The sequence below is a fragment of the Panthera uncia genome (genome assembly GCF_023721935.1).
Source record: "Panthera uncia isolate 11264 chromosome C1 unlocalized genomic scaffold, Puncia_PCG_1.0 HiC_scaffold_3, whole genome shotgun sequence".
NCBI classification, from domain to species: Eukaryota; Metazoa; Chordata; class Mammalia; order Carnivora; family Felidae; genus Panthera; species Panthera uncia.
This window is the reverse complement of record NW_026057584.1, coordinates 32,359,002-32,386,188: the sequence shown is the minus strand read 5'-3', so window position 1 is coordinate 32,386,188 and position 27,187 is coordinate 32,359,002. Positions and strand designations below refer to the sequence as shown.

The window sequence follows — 27,187 nt, the reverse complement described above, 5'->3', positions numbered from 1 at the left end:
TTTCACTCATATGAGGACTTTAAGAGACAAAACAGATGAACATAAGGGAAGGGAAACAAAAATAATATAAAAACAGGGAGGGGGACAAAACAGAAGAGACTCATAAATATGGAGAACAAACTGAGGGTTGCTAGAGGGGTTGTGGGAGGGGGGGATGGGCTAAATGGGTAAGGGGCACTAAGGAATCTACTCCTGAAATCATTGTTGCACTATATGCTAACTAATTTGGATGTAAATTTTAAAAAATAAAAAATAAAATTAAAAAAAGATTACTAAGGATTAAGATAGAAAAGAGAAAAAAAAGCTAATATAGTTATCTTTAACTCTTTGCAAGATAAACTGAGTATAATTTGATTATTTTGTTGACTGCTCCTTCTTCAAAAGAATTTTGCTCTCCCTGGAAAAACATATCTAGGGTTGTTAATTTTGACTCCTGTACTGTGTAGGAAAGAGAGGAGAGTGGAATGTAGTGAACTTTGAATAGCTAATGAACACTCAAAGAGATAATGACAGCATATCATGATTTGTAGTTTTAGAAAGTGGTTTTACATTCATTATCTTATTTGGTATTCACACTACTTAGAATGGTTGATATAGAGGTTTATCTCTTTTGCTTTCTAATTGAGGAAATTGAGAAACTGTTAATCTTGTCCAAGTTGATACCTTGTAAAGTAAATAGTAGAGATGACATGAAAATAAAAGGTTTCTTGTTCAGAGGCTCATGTACTTTCTACTGAACTACAGTCTCTTTTCTTTTTTTATGTTAAAAATTTTTTTAACGTTTATTTTTTGAGAGATAGAGAGAGAGAGAGACAGAGTGTGAGTGGGTGAGGGGCAGAGAGAGGGAGTCACAGATTCTGAAGCAGGCTCCATGCTCCAAGTTGTCAGCATAGAGCCTAGGGTGGTGCTGGAACTCATGAACCGTGAGATCATGAGCTGAGCTGAAGTCGGACACTTTAACCAACTGAGCCACCCAGGCACCCTAAACCAAAGTTTTCTATAGAAGATGGTATCTAGCATTTAGCAACATAGCATATGTATCTTTACCATTGTTTTGCCTTGTGACCTTGGAAATAATGATTTAACCACTTTTTACTGTGTACTCTGTTCTTCAACCAGAGTTTGATACTTGGCAATTTATGTCCCATAGAGTTATAGCACTTAAAGTGATTGAGAAGAAAGATTTAATTAATTTTAATTTTTCATTATTTGCCGCAATTATTACCTATTTTTATTTACAGTGTCATTTTTACTTATCATTATAATTGTTTTATCATTATTATTACTTTAATGAGACATTACATTATACCCACATTTCACATTTAGAATGGAAGGAAAGAACAAATTCAGAAAACTAGAGAAATGGATGCTAGAATTTATACATTCACATTAGTGCTACTTTTCCAGACAGTGATCTTGAGAGGCTATGTACTTGCTGCCATTGCTCAAAATATCCAGTGGATCGGGGGCGCCTGGGGGCTCAGTCAGTTGAGCATCTAACGTCGGCTCAGGTCATGATTTCATGGTTCATGAGTTCGAGTCCTGAGTCAGGCTCTGTGCTGACAGCTGGAAGCCTGGAGTCTGCTTCAGATTCTGTGTCTCCCTCTCTCTCTGCCCCTTCCTTGCTCATGCTCTGTCTCTCTCAAAAATAAATAAACATTAAAAAATTTTTTTTAAAAATCCAGTGGATCTCATTTTTAAAATAATGGCTATAGGATTTTATGCATCTATACAAAGATGTATCTATTCAACATGAAAATATTAACTCAGCCAACAGTTGTTGGGTTTACATGATACTGATAATTAACGTTCAGAACATTTTTAACTAGTGTATGTAGATTCAGAAACAATGGATTTTATGAGCATTTTTGTAGAGTAGATTGATAGAATGAGTTATCTTTAAATTGATGATTGTTTTTTCCCCCTTTAGTCAGCAGATAAGCAGCGAGCTCTAGAAGAAACCAAAGCCTACACCACCCAGTCCTTAGCAAGTGTTGCGTATCTGATAAATACCTTGGCCAACAATGTCCTGCAGATGCTGGATATCCAAGCATCCCAGCTACGAAGGATGGAATCTTCAATCAATCATATTTCACAAGTGAGACCACACTGCTTTTCTATTTTGCCTATGAGGAACACTATAAACACAAGCAATCTGTATAATGCTGGCAGGCTTTATCATGTGAGTTAACTCACATGTATGATTTGCAAAATACAAATTCAGTATCAGGTTGTTTTTGATTCTTTTTGTGGAGCGATTCTCTATGAATTTGACAGGGAAGCAGATTTTAATACTTTTATTAAAATTCAGTAGTCATGTTAAAATAATCATCTTTGAGTGAAAATTTCTCTGGTTTCTTTCAACTTGTACTGAATTCCACATTTCTTTATCTTAAAAAAAAAAGTTAATGTGATAGCCTAATCACTTCTTTACATTTTTTTTTCTGTTGGTAGGACTTTTGTTTAATCAGGATGGTACCATATCTCAATAAAGAAAATATTAATTTAAGTGAACTTATAAAATTATCTTTATATAAAACTTAAAAAAGTTTAATGTTATACTTTTTTCCATTGTAAAAGCCATTCCCTTAATATATAGAAAAATAAAAGGGGCGCCTGGGTGGCGCAGTCGGTTAAGCGTCCGACTTCAGCCAGGTCACGATCTCGCGGTCCGTGAGTTCGAGCCCCGCGTCAGGCTCTGGGCTGATGGCTCGGAGCCTGGAGCCTGTTTCCGATTCTGTGTCTCCCTCTCTCTCTGCCCCTCCCCCATTCATGCTGTGTCTCTCTCTGTCCCAAAAATAAAAAAAAAACGTTGAAAAAAAAAAAAAAAAAGAAAAATAAAAAAATGGAAAAACAAACCCTTTCACCACTGTTTAAACTTTTTACTTTTAATACTTTATTCCATTTTTCCTATAAATAGTTTTAAAAACGTAGCTGTGATTATATTATGTATAGAATTTTAGATTTTGTTCTTTTAACTTACTATGACAACAGATATCTTCCCATGATGTTACAAGTTCTTCATAAACATTTTCAATGGCTGTATAATATTGCATGTGTATGTCACAGCTTTCGTAACCATTTCTGTATTTGGGGCCATTTAAATAATACTGCAGTGAAAAGCCAATTTGTAATTGCAAAATGAATTTTAAAAAACATTAAAAAGATAAAGGTTTTGATCTGCCTGCTTCTCTTTGATGAGATCTTTGGAGCTTTTCTAGTTCAGCTGTCTTGTTACTGAGTAGCAGAGTTCAGGATGCTTCTGAAATTGACTAATCCAACAAATTTTCAAAGTCTGAAGCTTAATTTGTGTAATTAAATAAAATAGAGTCCAGATAATCAAACCAGATATGAGAAGACTCACTTATATTTGCTATTTGAAAGTTCACCAAACTGATTTAGAGGGACTTCTTGTTATTTAATACTATTTAATCTTAAAAATGTATTTGCCACTGTAAGGTTTTCTTTACATCCCATATGATATTCTGTAGACATTGTATAATTTACTGCTTGCTATATTGCTGTATCTCTTAAAGTAAAAAACAAACCCTCCCCCAAACCCCCCCAAGAATTGGTGAGTTTTAACGAGAAGTAAATTTTATTTGGAAGTGACCCCTTAGAAGAAATAATAATAATGAAATAGATGAACTTGGTTTTCTGTAAAAGGAGGGATATTGACAAATTACTAATCTGATAGAGAATTTTGGGGTTTACAATTAAGAGTTTTAGAATTTCTGCATATTTGAAGTCTTAGCAAAGGACCAAAAAAGACTATGAGAAGAAAAGTTCAAATGCAGAAGAGACATTAATAGAGTTTCTAAAAAGGATGAACAATTTGTTATTAGTTTGTGAAAGTAGAAGAGATTGTGAAGATAGATGATGACAATAAGCAAATAATAATGAAAGATAATCATCTGTTTTTTAAAAGTAATCTCTATACCCAACGTGGGGCTCAAACTTACGCCTCTGAGATCAAGAGTCAGATGCTTTACTGACTGAACCAACCAGGTGCCCTGATAATCATCTGTTTTTTGATTAGAATTCTGTACTACTTTGGTAGAGAAGGGTAGCAGTTTTTTTTTAATTTTTAAAAAATTTTTATTTTTTGAGAGAGAGAGAGAGAAAATGAGATGGAGAGGGGCAGAGCGAGAGGGAGACACAGAATCTGAAGCAGGCTCCAGGCTCTGAGCTGTCAGCACAGAGCCCATTGTGGGGCTCGAACCCATGAACGGTGAGATCATGACCTGAGCCGAAGTCAGCCGCCCAACTGACTGAGCCACCCAGGCACCTGAGAAGGGTAGCAGTCTTAAGGAGGAAGGTGAATAAGTCTACTCTAAGTTGTAATTATATGTATGAATTCAGTTAATGAGAACATTTTATTTTTGAGTGTCACATAAATCTACATATAATTAATAGTCTAATTAGTGCTGTCTTTTAAAGCCATTTTAATGGAGTAAGTGAAAAATGGGAGAGATGAATGGATAGAGATTAGTAGGTCAGAAATAACAGGGGCCAGGGGCACCTTGGTGGCTCAGTCGGTTAAGCATCAGACTTCGGCTCAGGTCATGATCTCATGGTTCATGAGTTCGAGCCCCACATCGGGCTCTCTGGTATTAGCACAGAGCCTAGACCCTGCTTTGGATCCTGTCTGCACCCGCCTCCCCCACTGGTTCTGTCTGTCTGTCTGTCTCACTTTCTCTCAAATATATGTAAACTTAAAAAAAAAAAAAAAAGGGAAATAACAGGGGCCTGAGTCAGAGCTGTCAAGAATATGTTGACTCTTCTTCATTTGAAGTTGAACAATCCCTGGAAGGGTGAGGGATCTGCAGTTGTATAATACCTGTTAAGTCTATACAAAAGAGTATGCTGGGTGAGAGGTTGAATAGGAGAAATGGGCTGATGGAGGTTATAGCTAAGAAATAAGTAAATTTTAAAAATTATATATTTTTTAGTATTTGCCTTAAGGGTTGAAATAATTTTCAGTTATACTTAATGCACAGGTAGAGTCCTTTGTTTTAAAAGTCAATTGAGGGCACCTCTGTGGCTCGGTTAGTTGAGTGTCCAACTTTTGATTTCACCTCAGGTCATGATCTTGTAGTTTGTGAGTTTGAGCCCCGAAGCAGGCTCTGTACTGTCAGTGCAGAGCCTGCTTTGGATTCTCTGTCTCCTGGTTTCTCTTCCTCTCTCTCTCTCACCCTCTCTCTCTCAAAAATAAATTAAATAAATAAACATTAAAAAAGAAAAGTCAGTTGAACATCAGAGTTATTTGATACTCTTTAGACTGAAAGATTATAGTATGAGAAAACATTTTCTGTTTACAAAAGCAAATACTTAGTAAATACTCTAAATACAAGGATTGGCAAACCTTTTCTGTAAAGGACCAGCTAGTCAATATTTTAGGCTTTGTGGGCCACATATGTAGTATCAATTTCATGTTATTCTCTGTGTGCGTGTGTATTTAAACAACTATTTAAAAATGTAAAAAGCTATTCTAACTTGTAGGTCATATAAAAGCAGTCTGCAGGCCAGATTTAGCATGTAGGCTGTAGTTTTTGCAACCCCTTGTTCTTAAATACTGTTATTTTCTAATGTTTGGTAATTATATTTATATTTATTATTATTATTATTATTATTATTATGCTTTATTAAGAATATTACTATGTTTTTAGAGGGAGCCAGAACGTTCTTATGATATCTTGAGATTAGATTTTCCTTTCCTTTCCTTTCCTTTCCTTTCCTTTCCTTTCCTTTCCTTTCCGTTTCTTTCCGTTTTTCTTTTCTTTTCTTTTCTTTTCTTCTCTTTTCTCTTTTCTCTTTTCTCTTTTCTTTTGTCTTTCTATCTTTCTTTCTTTCTTTTTTTTTTTTTTTTTTGGCATTTTGAGCAAAAGTATTAGGTTTAGAGAATTTGGAGAGAAGATTGGATTGAAGAAGGAAAGAAATGGAGGTTCAGTCAGGTCAAAGACCAGATCACATATTTATTGGAATGCTAGTAGGTATTAAGAGTTGTTTTGTAGGAGTTGTCTGGTAGAGTGGTTCAGGACTAGGAGATACTAGATCTCTGATGTATTTGATTTCTTTCCTCATCAGTATCTTTTTTCTGTGTCATGGGTAGGAACCTTATCACTTTTCAGCCGCCTAGTGCTCTACCTCTTTTCTCCATATGTTTGGGAGTGGGGAGGGTCAGGGATCTAAGTTTTACTTTGATTCTTCTGCTGACTTGTGTGACATTTGACTTGAACTTCAGTTTTCTCATCTGTAAAATGATAAGACTGATTAGATGGTATCTGAGCTATTTTCCATTTGGAATTCTTTATTCTTTTGAGGTTCCTACAAATGAACTTGATTTATATTTGCTTTTTTTCTTTCTATTCTGCTGGCTCTGCTATTCACCTCAGTCTGTGCCCCGCTGCCTCAACCCTCCATCACTCTGATATAACTGAACTAGTTTCTAAATTATTCTGAATTAGAATCTGAAGATGGGAATTCCATTGACTTAGCCAACTGAATGGCAGAGGTTTTAAAAAACAAAATAGAATTGATTACGAATATTTAGTATCAGACTTTTTTGTACTAAACATAGTATGAAGTAGTGCACTAATTTACACCACACTCACCATATCCATAAGAAGTATTAGGATAGCTTCTTGATGTAGATTACCTTAGGTAGTTTAAGGGTGGCAATTTAGTTTTTATTTTTTATTTATTTTTTAAAGATTTTATTTTTAGGGCATCTGGGTGGCTCAGTCAGTTGAGCATCTGACTTCAGCTCAGGTCATTATCTCACATTTTATGAGTTTGAGCCCCACATTGGCTTGCTATCGTCAGCCTGTCAACACAGAGCCCACTTTAGATCCTCTGCCCCCTCTCTCTGCCCCTCCCCAACTTGTGCTCTCTCAGAAATAAATATTTTTAAAAAATTTATTTTTAAGTAATCTCTACACCCATTGTGGGGCTCAAACTCACAACCCTGAGGTCAAGAGTCACATGTTCCACTGACTCAGCCAGCCAGGTGCCCCAAGGATGGCAATTAAAAAAAATTTTTTTAAACATTTATTTTTGAGGGACAGATAGAGGCAGAGTATGAGTGGGGGAGGAGCAGAGAGAGAGGGAGACACAGAATCTGAAGCAGACTCCAGGCTCTGAACTGTCAGCACAGAGCCCGATGTTGGGCTCGAACCCACAAACTATGAGATCATGATCTGAGCCGAAGTCGGATGCTTAGCCGACTAAGCCACTCAGGCGCCTCCCAAGGGTGGCAATTTTAAAGAAATCCTATCTCTAGCTTTGTTGCTGTTATCTTATTTCTTTGGAAGCATATTATTTAAAAAGCTAACAAATTTTTAATTTTAAAACTGAGTAGGAGTTAAATTAACATTAAATATTTTTCAAAAATATATAGTTATCAGAACAAACATTTAATTTTACTGAATTACTTGTATAAACATACATAGCTACTTTTAAGTCAGTATAGCATTATGTGTAAGGATGAATGCTATTTACTATGTCCTTGACTTTGTGTCCATTTCTGGTTAGTTAAAAAAAAAAAGGTTTATGAGAACATTATTCAAACTAAAATTCTTTTTTTTAAATATATTTTTTAAGTTTACTTATTTCTTTTTGAGAGAGACAGAGACAGTGTGAGCAGGGGAGGGGCAGAGAGAGAGGGGGAGAGAGAGAATCTCAAGCAGGCTTCTCACTGCCAGCACAGAGCCTGACATGGGGCCAAACTCACAAACCGTGAGATGACCTGAGCGGAAACCAAGAGTTGGATGCTTAATGGACTGAGCCACCCAGGTCCCCCAAACTAAAATTCTTATAAGCTTATAAACTAAAAATTTTCCAAGCCAGGACTGTTGCTTTTCTCAACTTAACCTAAAGAGTCAATACTGTCTACATTCAGTTCATCATGGCTTAAAGTGTATTTATTTTGAGACAGAGTGTGTGGTGTGAGTGTGAGGTGGGGGAGGGGCAGAGTGAGAGAGGCTACGAATCCCAAGCAGACCACACGCTGTCAATGCAGAGCCGGACTTGGAATTCTATCCCACGAACCATGAGGTCGTGACCTGAGCTGAAATCAAGAGGTGGACACTTAACCGACTCAGCCACCCAAGTGCCCCCTCATTATGGCTTAGAAGAAGATCAGGGGGTTCAAAGGCAACATAAAGAACTTAAAGAGGGGGCGCCTGGGTGGCTCAGTCAGTTGAGCGGCCGACTTCAGCTCAGGTCATGATCTCGCGGTCCGTGAGTTCGAGCCCCGTGTCAGGCTCTGTGCTGACGGCTCAGAGCCTGGAGCCTGTTTCAGATTCTGTGTCTCCCTCTCTCTCTGACCCTCCCCCATTCATGCTCTGTCTGTCTCTGTCTCAAAAATAAATAAACGTTAAAAAAAAAAAATTAAAAAAAAAAAAAAGAACTTAAAGAGTAATGTTCTTCCCACTCTAAGAGCTGACTAGAATTTATTTGGCTAGGTGTTGAAGTAGTTAGCAGAGAGTAAAGGAAATAGGAAGGAATGATTATTAAATGCTATAAGAAGGGAAGTAATTCTTCTCAAGGGCTAGATACTAAAAGGCGGTGGAAGTTCTAACCCCTGAGGAACTTACCATGTAAGGTAATTTTTAAAAATTTATTTATTTATTTTGAGAGAAAGAGAGAGAGTGTGCATGTGTGAGCAGGGGAGGGGCAGAGAGAGAGAGGGAGAGAGAGAATCCCACGCAGGCTCTGTCCTGTCAGCACACAGCCCAACTGGGAGTTTGAACTCATGAACTGTGAGATCATGACCTGAGTTGAAATCAAGAGCTGGACATTTAACCAACTGAGCCACCCAGGAGTCCCAGGTAATTTTTTGTTTAAAAAACTTTGTAGCCTTGGGGTGTCTGTGTGCTCTTTCAGTTAAGCGTCCGACTCGATCTCAGCTCAGGCCTTGATCTCAAGGTTGTGAGTTCAGGTCCCACACTGGGCTCCGTGCTGGGCATGAAGCCTACTTAAGAACAAACTTTATAGCCTTGTTTAAAAATTCAATTTTAAATTAAGGAGATCCTTTGAAAGGTTATCAATATGTAATTATTCATAGAAGATAGGGTTTATACAGTTTTTAAATTCTTACGTATAGTTTATATCGTTTTATAAAAAATGAATAAGTGAAAATTGCCATTTAGTAATAACTAATTTGTTTTATGAAAGATGAATAATTTAAAGCCTATTTGTCATTTAAATAATTAAATGCTTATTTGAAACATTAACTTATAATTAAAAAATTGAGACATACTTGAAAACACCCAACTTAGTTGAGTTATTCCACCATAGCTATTTGCAGATGTTTTCTCACGCTGATGATCAGCTGAAGTAGTACTGTCCAGTACAGTCACCTTTTGATTATCTGTGTTAATGGGCCACAACGATGCATGGGTAATCCTAAAACAAAGTACTTTATACAGTACCTGCCTGGTATCTGTTGTGGCCTGAGCATGTGTTTGGATCCATGAAGGAGATGTAGGAGTGGGTCTCAGGCTTGCAAGGGAGTTGGTAGCCATTATGGTTACCTGAGGGTGATAAGAGGTATCCTAGAGAGCTTGGGTTTGGCGCTACTTGGCTAAAGTGTCATGGGGGAAGCCCACAGCATGTGAGACCAGACTTGGCAATAGCCAAGAGAGAGAAACAAATAGAGAAACAATAGAGAAACAAATTAATAAGGATCTGTTAATAGGAATAGACCACACAGTTGCAGTGACATTATTTGGTGTATTTTTTGGTTAACAGGTAACAAACAATAGTAGTATTTATTAGAAGTTACTTGCATTAGTTTTGGTCATCTTTGCTAAACACATTTTTTACTTGCCACAGGTAAGTGCTATTATTGAGACCTCTACTAAATAAGACTAAATTTATTATCATGTAACCAACAACTCTAGAAGTGACAGGATAAATTTGAAATACTTTTTTTTCTGTTAAAATTCTTCCTAAATATCAATATTGAACTTGTACTTCCAAAATTTAACTTTAACGCATTTTAGTTTTGTAATTTCAAAGAATATGAAAAGGCAAGGCAATGATGATTACTGAAGGCTATGAATTTGACTTAGGAAAAACAGAGTAGCCATATTTTTAATAAAAAAATATAAGAGCTTTAAAAAAATTATTTTAAAACTAATAATTGGCTGTGAGTTGATGAATGTTGAAGCTGGATTTTAGGTATATAGACGAGTGTTCATTCTGTTACTCCATCTAATTTGAATGTGATTTTCCCCAAGAGAAACCTTTGAAAAATTTGAAGTAGGTGATTGCTGAAAATTTCAGAATGTTATAGACCAAACTTTCTTCTCCTTCCTTATGGAGTAGATTTATTGTTCTCTGTTATTATTCAGATTCCAAATAAAATCATAGCTATCTATTTTCTGAAGATATATTTGATTCACAAGAACTCCTACAGTTCAACCTAGTGTGGTAGTAGGATGGGAAGAATACAACTTATGCTCTTTGATTTTCTTAACCATATATTACTTTTATTACTGTATATGTTTTTAAAAAGTTAACGACACCAAATATCTATACTTATCCAGTCGCTAGAGACATTAATCTTAAGTCAACTCTTGTAACAAGTCTGGAAACAATTGATATTTGAGAGTGCATAATGTAAGGATAAGTGAATTAGTCTCTCCTCTAGATCATTGGTTCTCAATCCAGGTAGTTTTACCCCTGCAGAGACATTTGGCACTGCAGACATTTTTGGTTGTCACAACTTGGGGTGCTCTTGGTATCTTCTGGGATGCTTCTTCACATTGTACAATACTCAGGACAGCTTCCCACAACAAAGAATGATCTGGCCCCAAGTCTCAATAGTGTCTCTGTTGAGAAGCCCTGCTCTAGTTTTTCCCAGATGTAGGTATTCTTTTAAAATAGACAACTAGAATATTATATAGTGAAACTAAATTCTTTTGATTTTCCATGTATATATCCTGTTAAGAATTATGTTTTAGAGCATGCATTCAGTTTTTACTGGTAATTAATACAAGAAGCAACATTTTTCTCTTCAGAATTCCTTCAACCAAATCCTTTTAGAGTTTAGCCCTGGGAAAATTGTCCCTTCCTCATGAAGGGATATATTTCCTTGTAATTCATTGTACTTTGCCTTCTCTCCTAGGAAGATGTAAGAGCCCAATTTTATGTCCTTTTATAGCAACTAGCCCTTATTTAGGCTTATAGGTCTGAGATCTTTTTGTTTGCTATACTGGTTTTTGTTTTATCCTTAGCATAAAGGTTTGTGGGTTTGGGCTGTGTGTTTGTGTGTATATAAAAAGAACATAGAAGTAATATGTAAATGCCCCAGTCACCAGGTATGATCAAATGTTTTGAGTGCTTTTTTTAAAAAAAAAGCCTCAATTTTTTCAAACAATTAAAAAAAGTGCTTACTATAAAATGTAACTATATATTAGTGCAGATATGGAAAGTTGCTTCCCCATTTTTATTTTGTAGAGATTTATTCATATTTCCAGCATGAAAATTTGAAATTGAAGTTTCAGTTTGCAGTAAGCTTAGAATTCTATGATTGCTTGAGTTTGCATTCTTATGGCTTCATTTTTGAATAGGATAATTATGTTTCTAAAAACTCCATGGAGGGGCTCAGTTGGTTAAGCATCTGACTCTTGATTTCGGCTCAGGTCATGATCTCACAGTTTGTGAGTTTCAGTCTGGCATTGGGCTCTGTGTTGGTGGCCCCCCCCCCCCCCAAAACAAATAAACTTAAAAAAATAAAAAGTGGGGTGGAAACAATGTCTCAAGAAAATAACATTCTCTGATAAATTTTCCTTTATTGATGTGTTTAAGACCAGTTATATAAAAAATAGGTACAAAAATGTGCCTATTTTCTTTGGTTTTTGTTTATTTTGAAGTGTACTTAATATATATGAAATCTTCTTAGCCCATATTTTTAATGATTTTTAGGATGTGACTCATTAAAAATTATTCAAAATGAGATTTTTATTTCTCTGAAGTTAAAAATAAGTAAATACCAACATTGTCACTAATATACAAATTTCTTTTTTTCTGTTACAGCTCTACCAAGTAGTTGAAAAGGAAAGCAGATTTTGTCATTTTTACTTAACATGCTCAGAAAAAGCTCAAAGATTATTTTTGTTTTAAAAAGAAATACTTAAATGATAAAGTTACTACCTTGGCCAGTCTTTGATTTGATACTTTATTTAGATACTAGTTGTGAAGCTTACAGATCCTGTTGGCTTTTAGTCTTTTGGCTGAGGGGCACCTGGGTGGCTCGGTTGAGTGTCCAACTTCAGTTCAGGTTATGATTTCATAGTTTGTGCGTTTGAGCCCCACGTCAGGCTCTGTGCTGACAGCTCAGAGCCTGGAGCCTGCTTCAGATCTATGTCTTTCTCTCTCTCTGCCCTTCCCCTGCTTGCGCTCTGTCTCTCTGTCTCTCTCAAAAATAAACAGACATTTAAAAAAATTGTTTTTAAGTCTTTTCATTGAAATAAGAGGCTTTGAATTTGTTTCAAGTTTCCTTCATACCGTAGGTAGTTTAAGAGGATAGATAATCAGCTTTCATATTTCATAAAGTGATATTTAATACTGTCATATGGTTATCTTTTCTGTATTATTACAGATATTTTATTTTTTATTTTTGAAAAACGTTTTGAAAGTGTTTTTTATTTTTGAAGTTTGTGTATTTATTTTGAGAGAGACAGAGACAGTGGGAGTGAGTGAGGGGCAGAGAGAGAGGGAGAAAGAATCCCAAGCAGGCTCTGCACTGACAGCACAAACTCTTGATTTCCACTCAGGTCATGATCTTGTGGTTTGTGGGTTTGAGCCCTGCATCAGGCTCTGTGCTGGGAGTGTGGAGCCTGCTTGGGATTCTCTCTCTCTCCCTCCCTCTCTGCTCCTCCCCAGCTCTCTCTCTCTCTCTCTTTTAACATAAATAAAAACACTTTAAAAAATATAAAATAATTGCTCTTCATATGCCACTAAATTACAGCCTGCTGTTTGAAAATGCTGTTAAATAGTATTAATTAAATTAATAGGAAACATAGTATTATCTGTGTACCGAAATTCACCCTCTATTAGCAAATGGAAAAGTAAAAAAAACACATCCTGTGTGAACATTTAATAAACCCAATAAATTAATGAAATATTTTATGAGTATTGTGTCATAAAAAACAATTTTTTTGTAAAAAAATGTTAACATTGTATTTATATTTTAGGCCCCCCCTTTTTTTTTTAAACGTTTATTTATTGAAAGAAGACACAGCATGAGCAGGGGAGGGGAAGAGAGAGAGGGAGTCACAGATTCTGAAGCAGACTCCATGTTCTGAGCTGTCATCACAGAGCCTGATGTGGGGCTCGAACTCACGAACTGCAAGATCATGACCTGAGCCGAAGTTGGACGCTCAACCTACTGAGCCACCCAGGCTCCTTTTTTTTTTTTTTTTTTTTTTTTTTTTTTTTTTTTTTTTTTTTTTTTAATAGAAAAGGCATTTAAACACCAATGGAAATTACACTAATAGGTTATTTTAAAATGTAACCAACTTAACCACTGGGGCTTTCTTGATCATTGTATTAGTATAAATATAAATGGGGTTTGGGAAAAAATTAGCATGCTTTAACCCAAGGATTGGCAAACTTTTTCTGTAAAGGCCCAGCTAATAAATATTTTAGGCTTTGCAGGCCATACAGTCTTTGTTACAACATTCATCTCTGCCTTTGTAATATGAAAATATGTAAGTGAGTAGAATGGCAGTGGTCCAATAAAATTTTATGTATAGAAACTGAAATTTGAATTCTGTATAATTTTCACATGTCATGGCACTAATTTTCTTTAGACTTTTTAAAACCATTAAAACATGTAAATACCACTCCTGGGTTGTAAAAACAAAAAACTTCAGGTGGTAAAAAACTTAGTGGGCCAGATTTGGTCTGCCAGCCATGATTTGCCAGCCCTTGCTTTAGCCTAGAAATGGAGAAAGCCAGTAGGTCCAAAAAGGAGAAAATTTAGCAATTGGGGTTAAGAATATAAATAATGATGTTAAGTCACTGAGCACCTATATTTTGACTTTCCGGTTATTAGAACTATACATTCTCGTGTTGCACTTATATTATATTTTTCAGACCGTTGATATTCATAAAGAGAAAGTTGCAAGAAGAGAGATTGGTATTTTGACTACCAATAAAAACACTTCAAGGACACATAAGATTATTGCTCCAGCCAATCTTGAACGACCAGTTCGTTATATTAGAAAACCTATTGACTATACAATTCTAGATGATATTGGACATGGAGTAAAGGTAAGTATAATTTTTGTCAGCCTTTTAAAAATAGCAGTCCATAATGAAACACTTTAGAAAATGAAGCTTTTATCTTTTCTGGAGGCCCAAGTTTTGGCCCAGTTGTGGTTCTGAAGATTCCTTACTACTATAACTATTTTATCCTTCTTCTTCTTAGTGCTATGTTGTCAAGTTTTAAGCAGTCATCTGTAAATGAAATGCATTTATTTAAACAGTTATGATAATACCTCATGTAGATTGGGCAAATAAGTGTGGTATAATTTCTGTAGTCTTTTAATGACTTAATATGACTGATTAAAAGATTACTTAGCATGTTATTAAAGTATTTACCTTACCTCAAGAATTTATCAGCAAGCTTCTGGCATTAGTTTTCAGAAAGAACATATGTAAACAAACATGTACTTTGAATTTTTCTAAAATAATTCTGTCTTAACATTTGGCTGAGAATAGTGTAGACAAAAGTAATATATGAATTAATATTTCTACCCATTTTGAATATGTAGCCATTATGTGTTTGGGCTATCTTTTAAAATGTATTAGAGTGCCTGCTGTATATATAAAATACCGTGATCAAAACTGAAGTGCATATAAATTTCAATGAAATTGGTATTTATACTTAAACTATTTGGAGCATCAGCTAAGTATTAAGTAACTTAAAGTTTACATCTTAATCATTGATTTGAAAGGCAGTGACTTATTAAATGTGACTTTGGATAAATATATACAATATACTTATAAGTGAAACTGTATAGTTTATGCAGTTATGTCTTTATATATAAGCAAATGTAAATTAAAAAAATACACTATACTAGTATGGCTAGAAATCAGTTAAGTCTAAATTTAATGTATGTCTTGGTAAAAGAAAACATACAGTATAATTAAAAAAAATATTTTTCTTAGAATTTTAATATAAGCATTATTATCTGGAATTTGATATTTAATTTTATAAAATACTTAAAATTTTATAATTTTGAGATTTTTTTTCAAGGCTAATAACTGCAAATAGAAAATTTTAGGATACTGCTGGAATCTACTTCCAAAAGGCACTTAGAATAAAGCATAATATTTGTGCTTGTCCATTTACATAATAAAAACATGATTTCCTTCCCACTCCAATTCTTACTTAATTCAAGTAAAATATTTCTCTTTTGGGACTCTGTAGTCCTTCTTGTTTGGACTTTTAGTGTTTAGGCGACACTAATGTGAAGAAATCTTTAATAATGTTTTTTGAATAAAGCAATGTCATATAATTTCATCAGAAAACCTTCCTGTTCATGACACATTCTGCTTTGACCACTCTTTCTATGATCTACTGAAACATTATTTTTTAATGCTGAATGCTTAACTTGTTTTTTCTTTGTTTTTTTCCTTTCTCTTCACATCCTGAAGTTCCAACTAACCTTTCAATGCTTTTTTTCCTTACCTCTTTTATTTGCTCCATTTATGCATTAAGTGGTTGCTTAGATTTAAGGTAAGAGATTCCAGGGCTGGATTTCCATTCTTTGTTCTTATGTAGAATATTACATATGGGGAGTGAAGAGATACTCGGCACTTGGCCTTCTAAAATCAACAAATAATTCCTCTTTTTAATATTTAAAACTTCTTGTCATGCAACTTTGTGGTGTGTCTTCATGTTCTGTGAGGGCAGATTTTTTTGTGTTGTTCACCACCTTGTCCTGTGCTCCTAGAACAGTGCCTGACACACACACTAGTGGCTTAGTAAATATTTTTGAATAAATGCTTATTTTGCAATGTTAATATGTTTTGTGAAAATAAAATGTAAGTTACCATATCATAAAATGTCATTATGGAGTAAAATTAGCTGGATTTTTGTAAATGTAGAATTTATGTTATGGATTGGAGGGCCAACTAATGTGCTTCATTTAACCCTCCCCCTGTGTAATAGCCTTTTTATTCTATAAATGGTGTGCTTTATTATACACTTGTGGCCAGTATGTCATTATCTCTTGACTCTTAGTGAATGTAAAGAAAGTGCGAAGTGGAAAATAATTCAGTGTTATGGGTTTTTTTTTAAGTTGCAGTATCATGTATTTTGCAAAAATCAAGATTAGTTTCTTTTTTTCCAATATTTCAATATAAACTCATTTTAAGAGTTTTTCTAGCTGAATATTAATTATATAAAAACATCAAAAGTTCATGATAATATTTAACAACAGGTTAAAAATTAGAGAAATATTTTGTTATGTGTTTCAGTAACAGTTTAGGTGTTTTTTTTTTTTTTACAGTTTTAGTATTTTGGAGAATTAATGGTAAAAGACATTCAAGTATATTCAAGAAGTCTCTTTTAAATACAGTTACTAAAATCATATTCACCAAACTAAGCATGCATTTCCTTTTTGTTCTTATTTTCTTAACTGACCCTTGTAATTTATTTTCAAATACATTTTCTTTCTAAACCCTGTTATTTGGCATGTCTTCAGTATAGAAAGTGATAACAGGAAAATAACTGAGATCTGAATCATTAACTATTAACCACGGCCACTGACATTTCAACAGATCTGATAGAGAGATGTGACTAGAGGAGTTGAGGCAAATGTACTTCTTGTGTTATTGAATAGATGATGTTGGCTCCAAGCCCTCAGTCTTGCTGAGTGAAGGCATGTGGAATTGTGAGGAGATTGCTTTTGCATAACACACAAAGAACTATACCCAAAGCAGTGTGTAGTTGCTTGGCTCTTTTCCTGTAAATACTATATGCAGATTTTGGCTGTTGATGTTTTAAAGTGATTGAAGAGAACAGAAAGATTACCTGAATGAAACACAGAAATGGACTAATTCTTTTCCTCTTAAGTTTAGACCAGCTTGCCTAAGCTGCTATCCCATGCTCATTTCCTCCAGATTCCTTCTTGACCTTCCTGGGTTCAGGATCTGTTCATGTGAGAGATAGACCAAAATGAGTGGGAAATGAGAGAAGCTCCTAGAAAGCAAGGAAATATCACACTTGGAGAAGATTCCTTAACATCTTTGCTCTTTGTACCAAAAACCTTCACTCTTTGGGTACTGTAGCTCTATATAGGTGTTGCTGTTATATCTGGGTGCAGTTTACTGAGCGAGAAGAGTACCCTGCATTCATCCTAGAAGCTACAATGCACCAACGTTCTGTCTTTTCTTCCTTCCTGTCCCCCTCCCCTCTTTTTTTTAAGCACATTGTTAATAATTTTTGGTGAACCAAAACAAAGTAGAGTGAAAAAAGTATTCAGCATATAACAAATTATTTCTCTTTTAGTGCCAGTATAAAAATGATTGGTTTTCAAAGGGTGATGAATGGAATAATATAATACATTAAGGTAGAAAATAGAATTTAAAAATGTTAAAGTTGGAAAGGACTGTGGATAATAAACCAGTTAAGTGGTTTTCCAGCTGAGCTTGGAGACCTGTGGGTTATATCAAGTGCCCTAGAAGTCTCCTGATGTTTGTTGGTAGGATTATCTGCTACTTTGATTTCCTCAGCTGTTCATGAGTTCTGTCTTTGCTCTTGTTGCTGTTAGACTTTTGATGCCTTTCAGACTCTAAACAAAGATAACACTTTGGGACCAAACACATGGGATTGGACTCAGAAGAATCCTCTGTACTAAAAGTTGAATTTTTAACATTTTGTACAGCGTGTTCTGATGGTGGTTAATTTAGGTTTTTTTCTTTAGTTAAGTGGGGAGAACAAGTTGTAGAGTTTAATTCATAAGACCTTTGAAAACAATGTCGTGATATTTGTACAACAAAAGGCATAAAAAACTAAATGGTGGAATGCCATATTGGAAGTGTTTTAGTATGTACCTGAGGCCATATAAAAGTGTAATTTACCTGAACTATACATACTACTCCTCCTTGTATATTTAAATCCTGCTTTTTAAAAATGTTTATTAATACTGATATTTCTTTTTTGGAGATTTCTATATAATTTGTAGACATTCCTTTTTGTTTAAAACATAGTCTTATTCTAAAATATTCTAAGTTCTTTAAAAGCAGAGAAATCATTTTATAGGCCTTTGTGTCTCATTCTGACCCCCTGCCATGTCTCCCTTAATTTTCATATTCCTTGGCGTGCCTGGGTGGCTCAGTCAGTTAAGCATCCGACTTCGGCTCAGGCCATGATCTTGTGGTTTGTGGGTTCGAGCCCTGCGTTGGGCTCTGTGCTGACAGCTCAGAGCCTGGAGCCTGCTTCGGATTCTGTGTCTCCCCCTCTCTCTGCCCCTCCCATGCTCATGCTCTTTCTCTATCTCTTAATAACAAATAAATGTTAAAAATTAAAAAAAATTTTTTTCATATTCCTTTACCCTTGTGCCTACTAGTCTGGTAGATGAAAAGTGGTTGATAAATGAGGAATATACCACAGATACCATTTTAGAATGTGTCTGGTACTATTCTGTCACAGCAGGTCATCTGTCAGTGGGAGATTTCTTCATAGCAGAAGTGTCCTTTGTGAACTAGAGATATCTGGCCAGCCAGCTTTATAAAAAATACTGAAGTTCACAGGGTTCTGAAAAAGCACTGAGATTTGTAATAAACATTGTATTTTGATATATCAAGGTTCAAGGAGTTATTGAATGTACCAAAAAAGCATAGAGCAGGAGAGTAGGAGCACTGTAGAAGAAATATTAAGGCCATAAGAATGAGCTTGATGCTTGGTGCTAGTTGTAGAGATCTCCAAAGCCTGGGAGATAGGACCACTCTTTGAACATAAAAGAACTTTTCTACCTCCAGTATTACCTACATTCCTTAGTCACAGGCCAATGGCAAAGTATTTGAGCATTGTCACTTAAATGAAATAATTCTTCTGTTTTGAGGATTTCTTTTTGGTGGGGAAAAAAGGGGGAGAATGTTTCCTACTGTTTCCCCCTTATACCTAATACCTGCTTTACTTAGCTCTCAATGATGACTTTCCCCTTTATAGAATTAAAAAATGCCCACATAATTCGATGGTTAAAAGCTTCATTCTGATTTCCAAAAAAGACTTTGAAGTATAATGAGCACGCACACTCATGATTCAGGACCATTAACTGCATGTTTATGAACCAGATGATAGTTCTGCTTATGTTTATAGTTTGTTTTAAAGTTTCATGTGGAATTGCTGTAATGAAGTAAGTGTAGCTCTGCTTTGTTTTCTTTGTCCTGAGTTTATGGTGCATTCTCGTTCTCCTGTCTCTCTTTCTCTCCCTCCCACCCCCCCGGCTGTCCACTTCTCCACACACAAAATTTAGTCCTGTGTTCTGCTGCTTGTGAAGAAGTGATGTTTCCTCCATAAACCTCCCTCAAAATAGTGTTTAGAACCATGATGGCTATCAAGTGAATTTTTTTAATCAAATTATTTTATATTTGAAATAAACTTTCTTTAATTATAATACAGACCCTGCCTGTGATAAACATGTTAAGTTTTTATTTGTTTTTTTTAACATTTCTTTATTATTGAGAGACAGAGCATGAGGATGGGAGGGGCAGAGAGAGGAGGAGACATAGAATCTGAAGCAGGCTCCAGGCTCTGAGCTGTTAGCACAGAGCCTGACATGGGGCTTGAACTCACAAACCGTGAGATCATGACCTGAGCCGAAGTCAGATGCTTAAGTGACTGAGCCACACAGGCGCCCCGACACATTAAGTTTTGTTTGGCAGTTATTCCTGTTCTTGCTCTTTTCCTCAAATTAGATGGCAGTATTTATACTCTGCATAGCATATTCGTTTTACTTAGCCTTTTTCACAAAGGAAAACCACCTTGAAGAAGTATTGAAAAACTCTTTTAGCTTCATATAAAGGTACAGTATCAATAAAGTATAAAATTACAGATTTTTTGGACATTCTACAGGGACTCTGGTTTCTTACATGATTTAAGTTACTTATCCAAACCCCATTAACCAAGCAGATACAATCATTTGATGATTCTACAGATCATAAAATGTATCAAGTTTTGTTTATGGAACTGTCCACTGGATTTTAATATATAGGTTGTTTATTTTATATATTTTTATAGATTAAAAGACTTCTAGAAGATACTGCAATTTAAATAAAAACACTTTACATGCCAAAACCTTGAATCAAAGTTGAAAAGCTGTTTTCAAGTATTTTAACTATTCCATATATAGAATAAAATTCTCTTTTACTTTTTCTACTGCTGCTCCTTTTCCTTCCTGTTTCTAGCAAATTGATGTAGTTTAGTGTTGGCTCACCTACTTCTCCCTCATCACTTAAAGTAACTTTGGGTTTTATGTTGTTTAAGGTTGAGCTTAAAGGACTTTGGTTATTACTATAAAAAATCTGATATCATAAATTAAGATTTACAGTTTGAAAAGCTACTGGTTATTTGTCCTATTACTCTTGAAATTTTACCTAAATGTGGATTGATGTTTTAAAAACTTCTGGCATTTTCATTTTAAGATATGATTAGTATACCCTCTGCTTATTAATGAGGGGGGAACAAGGATAAGTTAATCTGTCTTACTTGATAACTGGTTTGTTTTGTATTTATTAAAAGTAACACCAAAGGATTCCAGATAAACATTTCACTTGAAAAAATATTGACATCTCAAAGGTATCATTTGTCATTAAAGATTGTTTTAACATCACACACAACTTGTTCACTGGGCTTATTCATTTGCAGAGTTTGTTTCATGATATATTATTTCTTGCCTATTCAGGTAACAAGTAGTATTTCAGGATTTTTAAAAATTTCATTTAAGCCAGAGTAATTTTGGCAGCCTCAATACTCTGTATTTGGTTATGATTTGTTTTCTTAAAATTTATATTTTGAAATTATAGTTATAAATACATTCTGATTTCAGTGGTGTAATGTCTTGCAGTTTCATTTTATAAATAAAATGGAATACTCCAGACATAATCTTATTAGAAAAGTTAATATCTTTTTTTGAAGTGTTTGGTAATCCACAATATTGGGGGCTTAAAATAGGGTCAGGTATGAACCTATATGTTGAACATATTTACTCTAACCCATTGGTAATCTCAGACAATTTGAGATTGCATTTGAACTATATTTGTGAATGACTTCTCTTACCTCTTTAAGATATCCAGATTTCTAGGGCTTTCTATATGAATGCTGATATACTTCTTTGGTGGCATCATTTGTTTCCAGATTATACTACTCTCTTTCTCTCATATTTTCAATTAGGGAGAGATGGAATAGTGAGGAGTGATGGCCCAGCTCTGATTTAGGACGATGTTACATCTTTCCCATAATCTTTATTTTTGGCCTGAGTGGGTCTAATTCCCATTGGAACTAGTACATTGCCTTTGGCCTCTGTATTGCTCATAATTGAATGGGATATCTCAGCCCTAACTTTCTAGTTCAGATGTTTAGGAACATGACTTAACTTCTGGCAGCTTTCAGGTAGGTGATTCCTTCATAAAAGAACGTTAAAGAAATCTGAATTGTAAGGCTGATCCACTATTTTAAAAACTGAACATTTTTTGGTATATCATACAATTTGACTTTGTATTCTCTAGTTACAATGGATCAAAACTATACTGCATATTTTATTGGGAAACATGTATTTTTTATGATATACTTGCTATCTAAAAAACAAGGAATTGTTTTAAAGGCATTATTGTTTTTGACCAAGTTTTTCTTTGTTAAAACTAAAGTTCTTATGGTTATCCTATTTAATTTCAATTAAATATAGTATCAAATAGTCTAACCAGTGATCTGTTGGTGTGATGGCCTAATGGCAAATACAGTCTTTGCATACAAGTTTACAATCATTTGAAAATCTCATGTTAGGAAGAGTCCTTTGAGTACAACTGTAGAATAAGTAGAGTAGAAATTGCATATGAAATGCATGGCCTCTAATTTTTTTTTTCCTATTTAAACCTTCCCTTCCTTTGTTAAATAGCATAACATTATTTCCCAAAAGTGACATTTTGTTTCACTGCATACGAGTTGATTTTTCCTCCAAATTTTTTTAGGTGAGTACCCAGAATATGAAGATGGGTGGGCTGCCGCGTACAACACCTCCAACTCAGAAACCCCCCAGTCCCCCTATGTCAGGGAAAGGGACACTTGGGTAAGTATGTAATAATTGAAAACCACTTCATGTAGTGTTGTTGAAAACTAAACACTACATATGTTTAAACTATTTTTTAATATTTGAAACAAGAACATTTTCTTCCCAAGTTTATCCTTTTTTCTGGGAAACATCTTTATAATTTTAAAAAGATTTTGTTTGAAAGTTATTTTTCTGTTGAATTTTAAATTTGAGGTAAAATCCTAGCCCAAGTTCATGGTTTATTATAAATTGTACTCTAATTTCAGAAATCTTTTAGAGTATTCTGATTGTGCTTATTTTAGACTATTCTTCTGGAAACACTGTAAATTATAAAATTCTGTATGTCTTGTGTGGTTATGAGAATACTGAGCTTTAATTCTATCTCACAGAAGTGAGCTCTGGATTTGACTTTTGGCAGAAATGGCCATTTAATGTAAAAGCTTAACATTTTTCTTCTGTAGCATCATAATATAAACATTTGGTTTATCATGGAGATTTGTGATCAGGTGGACAAAATGTATCCCAAAAGCCAGATGACTAAAATGGTAGTCCAGCTGTGCTCCTGCTCTGTGGTTTTGCATAGTCAACCTCTTAGCAATTCAGTTTTTTCATCTGTAAAAGGGGGTAATATTTGTTCTCTATCAACTTTTCAGAGTCATTGTACCACAAATTGGATTTTTCAAAAAATGTGTAAGACAAAGACAAAATGTTTTGATACCCATTGGCTTGATGATACATGCTTAAAATTTTTTAAATTGACAATCTTGTTTTTGGCCCCCTCACCAAAAAAAAAAAAACAAAAAAACCAACCAAACAAAAAAAACCATAACCAAAAAAACTGAAAAGAAAGAAAAGAAAAGGGAAAAAAGAAAATGACAAAAAAACTAATTAGGACAGGACAAGATGAATTAGAATATAAAAGAAGATAATGTTGGTAGAGGAATTATAGTTAGGACAATGGGAAATAAAAGGATAAAAATTAATTCCGGCCAGGAATAGGATGATTTTATTTGGGGTCAGCAAAACAAATTCTGCTTAGATTAGAGAGGAAAGCATCTAGTAGATCAAATAAGATTTAAACTTCAGTGTAGTATGTTTTTATTTATTTATTTATTTATCTATCTATTTATTTAATTTTTCTATTTTTTAAAATTTACATCCAAATTAGTTAGCATATAGTGCAACAATGATTTCAGGAGTAGATTCCTTAGTGCCCTTACCCATTTAGCCCATCCTCCCTCCCAGAACCCTTCCAGTAACCCTCAGTTCTCATGTTTATGAGTCTCTTCTGTTTTGTTCCCCTCCCTGTTTTTATATTATTTTTGTTTCCCTTTCCTTATGTTCATCTGTTTTGTCTCTTAAAGTCCTCATATGAGTGAAGTCATATGATTTTTGTCTTTCTCTGACTAATTTCACTTAGCATAATACCTTCTAGTTCCGTCCACATAGTTGCAAATGTCAAGATTTCATTCTTTTTGATAGCCGAGTCATACTCCATTGTATATATATACCACATCTTCTTTATCCATTCATCCATTCTTTCCATACTTTGGCTATTGTTGATAGTGCTGCTATAAACATGGGGGGTGCATGTGTCCCTTCAAAACAGCACACCTGTATCCCTTGGATAAATGCCTAGTGGTGCAATTTCTGGGTCGTAGGGTAGTTCTGTTTTTAGTTTTTTGAGGAACCTCCATACTGTTTTCCAGAGTGGCTACACCAGCTTGCATTCCCATTCAGTGTAGTATGTTGATGACATGGTAGGCTGTAGTGGTGCAGATGTAAGAGTAGAGAGATCAAGAGGAAGTATTTGTTTTCCTGTGGAATGTCTATATTTCTATTATATGTAGTACCTAACAGATTTTGTTAGGTTTTAAGTCAAGATTGTTAGCAAGGTAACCCACTGTCCTCTTAGTAAAAGAAAACTTTCTGTTGCTCTCAAATTTTGAAGATGTATTCATATACCAGTATTTGTTTCCCTTGTGTATTAGCAAGGGCTCTGCAGGATCTTTGGAGACCAGAGTTGCTGAGCACCACAAACCAGTTGATGGTCACAGCGTAGCGTTTTTGCATAATCTTTGTCTAGCCATCATATTTTGTTCCTTTGGCCCTTATTTTTTACTTTGTATTTATCATTGCCTTCACTGTATTGTTCTCAGTCAGCAAGGGTTTTTGTCTGCATGAAACAGAACATTTTTATTGTCTGGAAATGAGATGTTTGGAAATGAATCCGTATCTTTTTTTTTTTTTTTATATTTACATTATAATTTCAGAAATGCCTAATCTTTTTAGTATTTTTTTTTTTTTAATTTTGGAGAGAGAGAGCACGAATGGGGGAGAGAGGCAGGGGGAGAGAGGGATCCTCAGCAGGCTTCACCTCAGCACAGAGCCCGACCCAGGGCTCAATCCCACAATGCTGGGATCATGATCTGAACCAAAATCAAGAGTCTGATGCTCAATTGACTGAGCCACCCAGGCACCCCTAAACTTTTTCGCATTTTATTTATTTTTTTAAATGTTTATTTTTGAGAGAGAGAAAGAGTGGGGGCAGGGCAGAAAGAGAGAGAGAGAGAGAGAGAGAGAGAGAGAGACAGACAGACACCCAGAATCCGAAGCAGGCTCTGAGCTGTCAATGCAGAGCATGATGCGGGGCTCGAACTCACAAACCATGAGATGATGACCTAAGTGGAAGTCCGACGCTTAACCTACTGAGCCACATAGGCACCCCACTTTGTAGTATTTTAAATCCACATTCCTGATATTCCTTTTCCTTCCTTGGACGTACTATATCATCTAGTGCCCTTTACTTATTTTTACTTATTTTTTTATTTTTTAGAGAGAGAAGAGAGCAGGTGGGGGAGAGGGGCAGAGAGAGAGAGAGAGAGAGAGAGGGAGAGGAATCTCCAGCCTCCACACTCAGTGCAGAGCCTGATGTGGGGCTCCATCCTACCACCCTGGGATCATGACCTGAGCTGAAATCAAGAGTCAGATGCTGAACCGACTGAGCCACCCAGGCACTACTGCTTATTTTTAATTATTAATGTACATATGTGTTTATGCAAGATTTTGAGGGTAGTAGAGTGGACAGGGTCACTACAAAGTGATCTCACTGAAAATCTATCTGGGCTATTGAGTAGCCCAGGAAAACTATTTAAAGGAACCTTGGGACCCTGGGAGGAGTGAATTATTGAGAAATTTGTAAGGGAGTTACATCATTTCAGGAAAAGATAGCTTTTTAATTTTCACATCTTGAGATCCCAATTTTTATTCTTTAGAAACCAGAATTGTATCTGCAGAATGTCACTTTCATGTCAGTTGAGTATCATTGTCATAAAGAATTTAGAAACTTAGAGATGAGAACTAATTTAATAATCATTAATATGCCATTGTGCATCCTATTTCCTATCATATTTCCTCTTTTTTTAAATTTATTTTTGATGTTTTTATTTATTTTTGAGACAGAAAGCACGAGCTGGGGAGGGGCAGAGAGAGAGGGAGACAGGACCCAAACTGAAGCAGCCTCCGTGCTGACAGCAGAGAACCCAATGCGAGGCTCTAACTCATAAGCCGTGAGATCATGACCTGAGCTGAAGTCAGATGCTTAGCCAGTTGAGCCACCCAGGGGCTACTCCTCTTTTCTCATTCTCTTCCTTTTAAAGGCGATTTTGAGAAGAAGGAAATATATTAATAAAATCCAGTCTGTTTTGTACTTTACAGTCCAAAGCAAAATAAGTAGAAAGACTTAGGTGGTCTTTTTTTTTTTTTTTTTCTCTCCCTTTTAAATGTTGAACACTAAGGAAGGTAAGAGGTAAAAGAGATCAAGGTAAAAGTTGAGTGAGGTGAGAAAGGAAGTGAGGGGAGAATGGAAGGAGAGGAGATTAACTTGTGTATTTCTATGTGTGGATGTGTAGTGCAAGTCTATGTATTTACTAAATAGAAAGGGAAATGACTTGTTAGAGTTGCTCTTGATGATCACTGTGGGGGGTTGTGGAGCCAAATTATAGATTTATTTACCCTATCTTTGAATATCTTTGGTTAGGGAGAGAGGGGTGAGGAAGATAATTAGTGCATTCATGCAGTACAGTTGGGAAACTTCAGCATGGTACTAAAATAATTCGAACTCATTAAAAAAAAAGTCTGGGAAACACTGGCTTACTTGGTGGGAGAATCTTTGTGCTCTCTGAGAATGAATGAACAAAATTGCATTAGTACAGGGAAATGAGGTTGGAGACTAAACGATAGCAATACTCATTGACACCCTAATGACAAAGAAGTGATACTTAAGGAAAGACTGAAATTGGTAGCTGGGTTATGTGAAAACATTTTCCTGTCTCTGAATACAAATTGTATTTCACTACTGGCAACTCTTTGAATTTATTGTGCCGAAACTTGCTAATCACACAATACATACGCTCTTCTTTTTGTAGGCGGCACTCCCCCTATCGCACACTGGAGCCAGTGCGTCCTCCAGTGGTACCAAATGATTACGTACCTAGCCCAACCCGTAATATGGCTCCCTCGCAGCAGAGCCCTGTGAGGACAGCTTCTGTGAATCAAAGAAATCGAACTTACAGGTATTTTCTCTACCTCAGTGCAAAATGTGATGGTCATAGTACCATAATTTGTTCAGATTACTTCAGTTAAATCTCTCTCATTTTCCAAGCACTAAGTTCTTTTCCTCACTCTACTCCCCCAAACCTCATCTGATTCCACCTCTCTCTTCTCATGTTCTAATGAAGCTTTGAGGTCAGGAAGTTGAAAAACAGAAAAAACAGACATCTTAAAATACAGACTTCTCTACAAAATTAATAGTTTAGTTGACCTGGAAAAAGTTGTGGACCAGATATGGGAAAAAAAGTTATGGATCAGATGTGGGAAATTGCAAGTTGTTTTTT

General features: G+C 35.3%; 1 protein-coding gene across 30 annotated transcripts in view; it reads left to right on the top strand.

The window, feature by feature from the left end:
• Positions 1-1,676: 1,676 nt before the first annotated feature.
• The window catches only part of ABI2 (abl interactor 2), a 63,394-nt gene continuing 37,883 nt past the window's right edge, over positions 1,677-27,187 (top strand). For 6 of the 30 annotated variants that reach the window (XM_049615122.1, XM_049615116.1, XM_049615120.1 and 3 more), the window contains exons 1-4: positions 1,931-2,098; positions 14,110-14,286; positions 22,213-22,310; positions 26,720-26,866. In XM_049615122.1, the coding sequence (XP_049471079.1) occupies positions 2,036-2,098; positions 14,110-14,286; positions 22,213-22,310; positions 26,720-26,866 (485 nt within the window). In that variant the 5' untranslated portion in view covers positions 1,931-2,035. Of the gene's footprint in view, positions 2,099-14,109; positions 14,287-15,739; positions 15,758-22,212; positions 22,311-26,719; positions 26,867-27,187 lie in introns of all 30 variants that reach the window. The other 24 variants (XM_049615113.1, XM_049615118.1, XM_049615112.1 and 21 more) reach the window with 15 other exon arrangements.